The following is a 9892-nucleotide window of genomic DNA, read 5'->3' as shown; positions in this document are numbered from 1 at the left end:
AAAACTCTGCAAATATGCCCTGATTTCCTGTCCTACTTGGAGAGTTCAGGTCAGCTGACAGGGACGTGAGCTAAGCAAACATTAGCCCCATGCAAAATAACAAGGCTTAAATAGAAATAAAATCACTCTCTTCTCAGAAGGCTTTCAGGAAGGTGCAAAAGAAGTGTCGTCAGCTCCTGGGAGTATTTCCCTGTTAACGATACAGCCACCTCAGGAGTCTTAAACTAGTTTAAGGACTAGAGCATCCAATGAACCAATAAAATAGCAAGGAAGGCTATTTTGCTATACAGAAAAAAGTAATACTCATACAATTCTCCAAATAGTACCCTTCAAGATTTCAGGCAAGTAAAAACCAAACTGTGATGGAGATAGGGAGGCCAGCCTCCAGGTGGGGCCCGGAGATCTCCCACTTTTACAACTGATCCCCAGCTGACAGAGATCAGCTCCCGTGGAGAAAATGGCTGCTTTGAAGAGTGGACTCTATGGCCCTGAACCATGCTGAGGCCCCTCCCCAAACTCCACCCTCTCCTGGATCCACCCCCAAAGTCTCCAGGTATTTTCCAACCCAGGCCTGGCAACCCTAGATGGAGAGGAGAGGGATCCACATGTATTTATTAAGGTAGGGTTGCTAGATCTCCATCTACAGCAGGAAGTCTTCCACTACCAGCCCTCCAGCCCCTGCCACAGCTCAGTAGGATGGCAGGGGGGAAATAAGGGGGGGGGATTGCTGTTGCATCAATGGTATGATATTATTTCCTGGGCAAACCCTGAAGTGATGTTATGCTGCTCTAGGATTCAATGGAAACTCTATGGCTCCCCCCCCCCTTGGAGAATTTTGACAATTTGTATTTAGTACATTCAACAAATATACAAAACATACTACCAAAATAACCTAAAAAACTGAAACAGAAAGCAAATAAACAATACCAAACATCAGATCTTGCAACCTATAGAGTCATCCTTAATACTTAAGGTAAGTTTGTTGCTATGTTGTCATTTGAGCTGGGCAGTAGTTAAGTACTTAATTTTTTTTTGGAACCACTCCCATCTGCATCAAATAGTTCAATATTATTGACCACACTTCTACAAACTTCAAGGAAGGAGGATTATTGTGGTTTTTCTGATGAATCCTAGAGTGGCATGTCATTGTTTCCAGGTTTGTCCCAGAAATGATGTCAGATCATCAGTGTGATGTTACCCCATGTAAAGTGGATAGGGGGTATTTTTTCCTTCACAAAATGGAGTGTGGGGATAAAGGAAGTTCCCACCCCTGCCTTACGCTGCTGTGATATGTTACTTGGAACAGCCTGACTCTGATAATGGAAGTAAGAAGGGCTGGAAGAAAAACCCTGCAAAGAACAGAGTCCAGAGAGATAAGATTGGAGATGGGCAGGCTTTCTGTCCCTTCATCCCTTGCTCAGTTTTTGGTCAAAAGAAAGTAGACCTCTCACCCATTTTACATATGAATCAGAGGCCAAGTGAATAAATACATGTGGATCCCTATTCCCACTTCAGCCGTGTCAGGTCTGGCACTCAGAATTGCTATTCTGAATTAAGTAAAATCAAGGCTCCTCCCATATAGGGATGTTTCCTTGCATGCAAGAAGATGCAAAATTAAAGAGCAGTGTCCATGTCACATTGTGCTGTTTTTCAGAATGACTTCTGGGCCTTCCATGGCTTCCCCTTTAAACCAGATCAAAGAGAAATTTATCCTGATCAAGTTCAAAGGGGAACTGTGGGCTACCTGTGGGCAGAATGTCCATGTGGACGCTTCACTCACAGTCACTCAGAGGAAGGGCAGATATATTCTCTACCTTCAAAACGTTAGGGATAAACTCTGCTCTTCCTCTCCTACTTACTAGCTCCCTAAAGAGCTTTTTTTCTTTCCAAATATGGCTCATCTGCAGGGGCACACAGGAGGATCGCCATCCCATCTGTACTTTTTTTTGGGGGGGGGGGGGAGAGAAGAGACATGCACACAGGCAACATGTGGGGATGACGTTCTTGTCTACTCCCACACCACTTATCTCTGCCCCTGTGGTGGGGGTGCAAAAATGCAGGCGCACAATTTAACCTTCACAAAGATACGGACAAGTTCCTCCACCCATAATTTTTCCCCTGTGCATTATGAGTTTCTAATTGTTTTCAGGTTTCAGCCCTCCTTTCAATCCTGGCAGTTTGTTTTGCTAAGGAAGAATTCATTGGAGAAATGTCCCTTTCCTAAAATTGCAGAACAAATCGCAGATTCCCCCTCACTAATATTAAATGATGGCTCTGCCACTGGTCTGATGCCTCGGTCTGGGTTGTTCCATGATCTCTGCTTTGTCTGAATGTTGTTGGCTGCAGATGAGGAGGGAGACGACAGCTGCGAAGTGAATGGGAAGATCTACCGGGATGGTGAAGCCTTCCAGCCGACCTGTAAACATCAGTGCTATTGTTCAGGGGGAGGCGTGACATGTGTCCCCCTCTGCAGTGAGGATGTCCGCCTCCCCGCTCCAGACTGCCCCCACCCAAGGCGTGTGGAAGTCCCGGGGAAGTGTTGTCCTGAATGGATTTGTGAGAGACAAGACAGACAGGTCTTTCAGGATGCCATGGCAGGTAAAACTCATAGGCCTCAATCTGCATCATTCTGAGGCAGGTCTTTTGCACTCTGAGGAGCCACAGTTAACAACTGAAGCCAAATGTAATGGCAGAAATCCAGAATTCAAGCTCTAGCATTGCATTTTCCTTTTGAACTCTGAAAGACATTTAAAATAGTTCTGTTTACAAAATAAATAAATTTTACAAGCATTCAGAAAAGCCAGAAAAATCTCCCTGGTCATTTCATCAGAGGCTTACAGTAGCCATCTTCAAATGAGCTATGCTGGGGGTATGTGTGCAGGAGACGATGATAGAAAAGGAATTTATTCTGAATTGTAGTGTATCCAGCCCTGACAAGGCCTCCTGGACAAGTTGGCACCGTGGGTCTGGGGCCCGCCGCAAGCCGCTGCGTTCAAAGCGGTTAAGGACCTGCTAGTATCAAACTCGGTCCTAGCACATTTCGATGAGGCCCTTCCCGTGGTGCTGGCTTGCGACGCTTCGCCGTATGGGGTTGGGGCGGTGCTGGGACATAGGCTGCCCGACGGCCGCGAGGTCCCGGTCGCCTACTACTCGCGGACCTTGTCGGCGGCAGAACGTAACTATGCCCAAATAGACAAAGAGGCTTTGGCGATCGTGGTGGGGGTGAAAAAATTTCACCACTACCTGGATGGACGCCCGTTCACAGTCCTCACGGATCACAAGCCGCTATTGGGCCTTTATTATTAACTGTATTAATCGATGCCTAAATGGGGATTATGGGTTCTTCTCTTTCTATGAGTAGGGTTGCCATCTGGCTTGGAGGAAAATGTCTTGTCCTGTGAACAGAGGCTTAATATGTGGAAATGAGCAGTTGGAAGTTTTTCATGGTCAATAACATCACCTCACCTGGTAAATAATGTCCCACTAAGCCACTTTCCTTCTTTCTCTCCTTACTCAGCACAAAGACTGCCGGGGACAGCATCGATAGCTTTCCCTTTCCCATGTGAAGAGTGGAGCACAGCATGGTCGGCCTGCTCTACCACCTGTAATATGGGGATTTCAACACGAGTGTCTAACCAGAATATGTACTGCAGGCTTGAGACTCAGAGGCGCTTGTGCTTCCTCAGACCTTGCTTAGGCCTTGTGAGAACTGCCAGTTTGGTAAGTGATGGGGTTTGGGTTAAAGCTAACCACTGAGTTTAGCAGACGATGGGAAGGCCAGCTGGCTTGTCTTGCCACTTGAACACACACACACACACACACACACACACACACACACACACACGAACACGTGTTCTTATACTGAATCAGACCCTTGGCCCATCAAATTGTCTAACTCTGACCTGGATTGCCCAGGTATGTCTGATCTCACCTCTCTGAAACGTCCTAGCCCCACTAGGGTTTGCCAGAAGTCACCATGACGTCCAGGCTTGCAAGCACATACAAGCACATGCACACACAGAGAAAATGCAAAAAACAGTAGAAAAAGAAAAAGAAAGTCACTATTGTCTATGCAGACTAGCAGCAGCTCTCCAGGGTCTGAGGCAGAGATCTTTCACATCACCTCCTACCTCATCCTTTCAACTGGAGAAGCTGGGGATTGAACCCAGAAAATGAAGATGCAGATTCAAGCTGGGACCTCCTGCATGCCAAGCAGATGCTCTGCCACTGAGTCAAGGTGCAGCAAAGAAGAGACTCTTCATCTGTAGCAGTGAAGATGAGGGCAGTAAAAAACTGCCAGGTGATGGGCAGGTTATCCTAGGGCAGCAGCAGGAGTTGGTCATGGCAGGGGTGGGAATCCAAGTTGGGGGTGTGAATAGGCAGAATACTTGGAAGAGCAAGGCCCACTGAAAGCCCATGTGGAGATGTGTGCATGTAAATCTGTCATCAGTCCCGGAAGGTGGTCCTTTGGGGTAGCTTTGAGAAATATGTGTGTAGAGGGAGCCCTGGTGTGAGCTGGCATTGAAGCACAGGGCAGCTGAACTGTGGGTAACCACGTGCCCCAGTCCCTACCCACCCTCTTCCTCTGTACTCACATCATTCAGCTCTTTCTGTGTAGCTATGATTTGCATTTTCCTGCTTCCATTTTGAATCACTGGATGTCCTTGGAGGAGTTTTATTTACTTGCAATATCCATATATCACACTCACCAGCATAGCACACAAGACAGCTTCAAAATATTTTAAGAACATAAAACTGTCAAAGATCGTGAAAAAACCACATCTGTGCATGGAGTGGGGAGAATAAAATCACAGTCCAGATTAGAACAATATTTTTAAAAAGTGTAAAAATATTACTTTTTTTAAACAAAAAAGAAGAAGATGGCATAAAGTTCAGTAGGAGGGAAACAAAAAAACCCACAAAATGATTGATTCAAAGTCTAGAAACACCAAACGGTTTCATGTCTGGTGCCTCAGCAAGCTCAGCTCCAGGTGAGAGAGCCAGTTTTGTGTAGTGGTTAAGTGTGCGGACTCTAATCTGGGAGAACCAGGTTTGATTCCCCACTCCTCCACTTGCACCTGCTGATGTGACCTTGGGTCAGTCACAAGCGCTGGCACAGCTGTTCCTGAAAGAGCAGTTTCTGTCAGAGTTCTCTCAGCCCCACCCACCTCACAGGGTGTCTGTTGTGGGGAGGGGAAGGGAAAGGAGTTTGTAAGCCGCTCTGAGACTCCCAAGTGAAGGGCGGGGTATAAATCCAATCTCTTCTCTTCTTATTATTGTGAGGAAAGAATCCCACAGCTAAGGCATCCTAATAGAAAAGGCCCTGGCTTGGATCCAATGAGCCTTATACAAATTGAGCACAAAATGCCACCCAATGCTGCTCCTAGGAATAGGGTTGCCAGTTCTGGGTTGGAAAATTCCCAGAGATTTGGGGATGAAGCCTGGGGAAGGCGGGATTTAGGGAGGAGAGAGGCCTCAGGTGGATGTAATGCCATCGAGTCTACCCTCCAATGCAGCCATTTTCTCTAGGGGAACTGACCTCTGTTGCCTAGAGATTAGTTGTAATTTGGGAAGATCCCCAGGCCCCACCTGGAGGTTGGAAACCCTACCTGGGGGACACCCCCATGCAACATTTCAGGGGTCATTTAGAGCTGCTGTGGGAGGGAGGAGGTGAGAAAGTTGCATTCTTCTGGTAGAAACAGCTCTGTCTACAGAAATGCTTTGTTGGATCCAAGCCCTTGTCTCTGGTGCTCAGACAGCTGTCAAGGCGGGGACTCTGGAAATCATTACATAAACATTTTTATGTTCCTTCCAGTTTATGAAACTTGTAAATGTTCCTTGTGTTTGGAAAAATAATAAAAAACAAAAAGTTAAAAAAAGAAAGAAAAAGATGGGGACTCTAAGCCAGACTTCCTGATTTGGTTCTTACCTGACATACAGATTGATACAAGGGCAGTCCGTCCTTCCAGTACCCTAATCCCAAGTGGTTTAGGGCTTTATAGGTAATAATCAGCACTTTGAATGGGGGGGGGGGGGCAGAAGCAAATTTGCAGAAAAGTAGATCTTTTAAGACTGGTGAGATACATTCTCCATTACTCTCACACCCACCAGTTGCTCTGTTCAGTCTTCAAAGGTTGTCCCAGCTACAGAGCATGGAGAATATGCAGAATTGAGGGAATGAATGTTGTGATGGCGTTGAGGCAGCAGTAAATTGAAGTAGACATCACAGAGGGAGACATTTCACACCCTACCACCATTTTCAGAGGTGTCTGAGGGTTCTGTAATGTCCTTCTGCCCTCAGGATTGCCAGGATCTGAGGGAAGAAAGGGGAATATTTTCCCACCCCTACCAAATGCCAGCCTTGTGACAATCCTCAGCCTCATTTCTCCCTCAGTTCTTTATGTGCCACTGTATTTGTGTGCTGAAGGCCTGGTACTGAGAGAGACATTTTCCTTGAGGCAGATAGAAATTGTCCCAGCAAAATCAATACTTGCAATTTAACTGCCAAGATCTATAAGCGGCTAAATCCCAGAATAGCAATGGACCACCCATGACCCAAAAATACAATAGCTGGATTTATCAGCACTGCTAGAACTAAATGACTGGATTTAAATAGGTCTGCTTTGAAGACAGATTCTTTGCTGCCTGACTGAGGAGATTCTAGCTCTGCCTGTATAACTTCCCAAATGAGGACAGTTTCCCTTTGGGAAAGAAATGTGAGGTATGAAGTGATGTTAGGCTACTTTTCAAGTCCTGGATGTGGCAATGCATACATTTGATAGGAACCCCAGATTTTTGTGAGCACGCATTTGGCAGGCACTGAATTAGAAAATATGCACATAGTCCTGTTCACACAAAATGGCAACTGGACATATTGGGAGGATTGCTGGCACTGAGCAGTCTCATTATGTGAGGCTTCTGGAGTGCCAAAACTGTAACTCCTGGATGGGGCTAGAATATGTCAAAACAGTAACATATGACAGTTCTGCCCCACCAAATGAATATGGGGAACAAACAGGTTGAATAGACTGCTTGATCGGGACAGAAAGGAAATGACAGGAAGCCCAAAGCAAGAAAAATACAGAGACATGCTGTGTGACCCCCTGTAGTGATGTAAACGTAAGTGATGGACCATGGATAGTTTTCAGAATTCCTACTTAACAGATTGGTTTTTGACAGTTTCTGTGCCCTGTCAAATGAAAGGGAAACCAACACTGACAAAAATGAATAGTTTGTTTAAAAGTGGCTATCCTCCACTTTCTATATTGCAGTGTCAACATTCTCCATAACAAATTATAGACTAAAGTTTTATTGCTTGATTGACTGTCAACATTCTCCATAGCAAATTATAGACTACAGTTTTACTGATTGATTGATTGATATGTGTTCATACCGCTCTTTGTTTGAGAGGAGAAATTAAGGTCAAAAAGGGAAATGAAAATCAATTACTATTCAGTTTCACATTTTACTAGAACTAGTAAGCAAACATCAACCACTTAATCCTTTCTTTTCCCGCCATTTGCTTATTTGAAATCACCCTCCCCAAACACCTTTTCTTTCCATAGGGGAAAAGATATACGGGGTCCACATATTATTTTATTCTTTAAGGAGAAAAGAAACTCGAAAGGGTCAATTGTGAGTGAACAAATTAAAGAGGGAAAGCCTCTACCTTTCTTTGTTCCAACCTAAGGCTACTTTTCAATTATTTAAAAAGAGTGTTGACACATCTGTCTAATGTCTAGAGTGATCCCAAACAATGCTCCCTCTAAGCTGTGGAATCTTGTAAGCAAAAATTCTACTTTGTGAGCTACTGGCATTAAAGTTGTGAGTGAGCAATTTGGCTACTATAACTTAGTTTGCTCTGGAGCCCTCCTTCCTGAGCGAAGACAAAAATATGTGAGCTGGAGGCTAAAAAACAGTGAGCTAACTCACACTAACTCAGCTTAGAGGGAACGCTGGTCCCAAATCTCTCATTCCATTGTGTGTTCTCAGAATGTGTGGGAAAAGCTCTAATTCATCTGTTTAATACATGTTTATCCCACCCTTTCTCCAAGGAGATCAGGGTGGCTTCCCCCATTTTCTGTTCACAGAAATCCTGTGAGGCAGGCAAGGCTGAGAAAAAGTGACTGGCTCAAGGTTACCCAGCAAACGTCATGGAAGAGTGGGGATTTGAATGTGGATCACCCAGCTCTTAGTGTGATTCTCTAACTACTTTATGCTTTTTCGCTCTCTTTCTGTAGAGAGGAAGAGGAAACCAGTTGTAAACTGATCCACTCCATTCAGAAGCTGATATATTGGCCTTATCCGGGCAGCCAGATTGGCACAAGCCCAGGTTGCTCTTGTTTTGTGGTGATGGAAACATTGCCTAGGAACAGAGAAGAAGAAACGACCAGCCTTAGCTGGAAAGGTGCAAGAAGATGAAAGACCAAACCGTCATCATGGCCGACATGTGTCTTCCTCCCCTTAATTCCACTGCCATTACACTAGAAAATGTTATTGTTCAGTGAGAAAAGCCGGGGCATAGGTTTTATACTGTACAATGCTGATGTGTTTATTACCAGCTTGTGGCTACATTATTATAAATCAACCCACTGGGAAGGGGGAGAGCAAGACATGATGCTTTGCAGCTGCCGTAATTCAAGAAAACATGTCCTGTTATTCTCTCTGCGTTATCTCTTCACTGAAAAATTCTGGTGACCCAGCAGGTGAAAGAGCTGCCATTTTTTTTCCACCATAGGTTGTTTCTTAGAAATAAATAAACAAATGCAATCACAAACTGCCTGAGTTTCATTCAAGAGATGCAACCTCAATATTAACATGTATTGATAAAGCTTGATTACATACCAATGAAGTAGACAGTGACTTGGGTCCTAAGCAGTGTGAGCATAGACAGGCTAGAGGGAGTCAACTTCCCCGCCTTTCTCCCTCACTATAGCCTTTTAGGGTTGCCAGCCTCCAGGTGGGGGCTGGAGATCTCCCGCTTTTACAACTGATCTCCCACTGACAGAGATCAGCTCCCCTGGAGAAAATGGCTGCTTCTTTGCCCCCCTACCCTACAACTATGCCCCTTCAGGTCAGTGGGCCCAAAGGGACAGTGGGTGGTCGGCAAGAAAATAGGGGGATCTGCAGACAGCCATCAAAAATCTCCCTCCTCTTTCTTTTAGAGACGCCAATGTTGGATCAGGCCAAAGGCCCATCCAGTCCAACACTCTGTGTCACACAGTGGCCAGAAATACCAGTGCCATCAGGAGGTCCAGCAGTGGGGCCAGGACATTAGAAGCCCTCCCACTGTTGACCCCCCCAAGCAACAAGAAGACAGAGCATCACTTGCCCCAGAGCCCCTAGCTATACCTTGTGGCTAATAGCCACTGATGGACCTCTGCTCCATATGCTTATCTAATTCCCTTTTGAAGCCATCCATGCTTGTAGCACCCACCACTTCCTGTGGCAGTGAATTCCATGTGTTAATCACTCTTTGGGTGAAGAAGTACTTCCTTTTATCCGTTCTAACCCGACCGCTCTGCAGTTTCATGGAGTGCCCACGAGTTCTTGTATTGTGAGAAAGGGAGAAAAGTACCTCTTTCTTTACCTGCTCTTTCCCATGCATAATCTTATAAACCTCGATCATGTCACCCCTCAGTCGTCTTTTCTCCAAGCTAAAGAGCCCTAAGCGCGTTAACCTTTCCTCATAGGGAAAGTGTTCCAACCCTTTTATCATTTGAGTTGCCCTTTTCTGCACTTTTTCCAAAGCTATAATATCCTTTTTAAGGTGTGGTGCCCAGAACTGCACACAGTATTCCAAATGAGGTCTCACCATTGATTTATATAGGGGCATTATTATATTGGCTGATCTGTTTTCAATACCCTTCCTAATAATCCCCAGCATAGCATT

General features: G+C 45.2%; 1 protein-coding gene across 1 annotated transcript in view; it reads left to right on the top strand.

Annotated features, from left to right (window-relative positions):
* Positions 1-8764, top strand: part of WISP2 (WNT1 inducible signaling pathway protein 2) — a 12100-nt gene extending 3336 nt beyond the window's left edge. The window contains exons 3-5 of the mRNA XM_015413971.1: positions 2347-2598; positions 3518-3720; positions 8241-8764. Coding sequence (XP_015269457.1) covers positions 2347-2598; positions 3518-3720; positions 8241-8264 — 479 coding nt within the window. The 3' untranslated portion in view covers positions 8265-8764. The remainder of the gene's footprint in view (positions 1-2346; positions 2599-3517; positions 3721-8240) is intronic.
* Positions 8765-9892: the final 1128 nt, after the last annotated feature.

Source organism: Gekko japonicus, unplaced genomic scaffold (assembly GCF_001447785.1).
Source record: "Gekko japonicus isolate JY-2015 unplaced genomic scaffold, Gekko_japonicus_V1.1 scaffold2001, whole genome shotgun sequence".
Classification (NCBI taxonomy): Eukaryota; Metazoa; Chordata; class Lepidosauria; order Squamata; family Gekkonidae; genus Gekko; species Gekko japonicus.
This window is presented reverse-complemented; position numbering and strand designations above follow the sequence as displayed.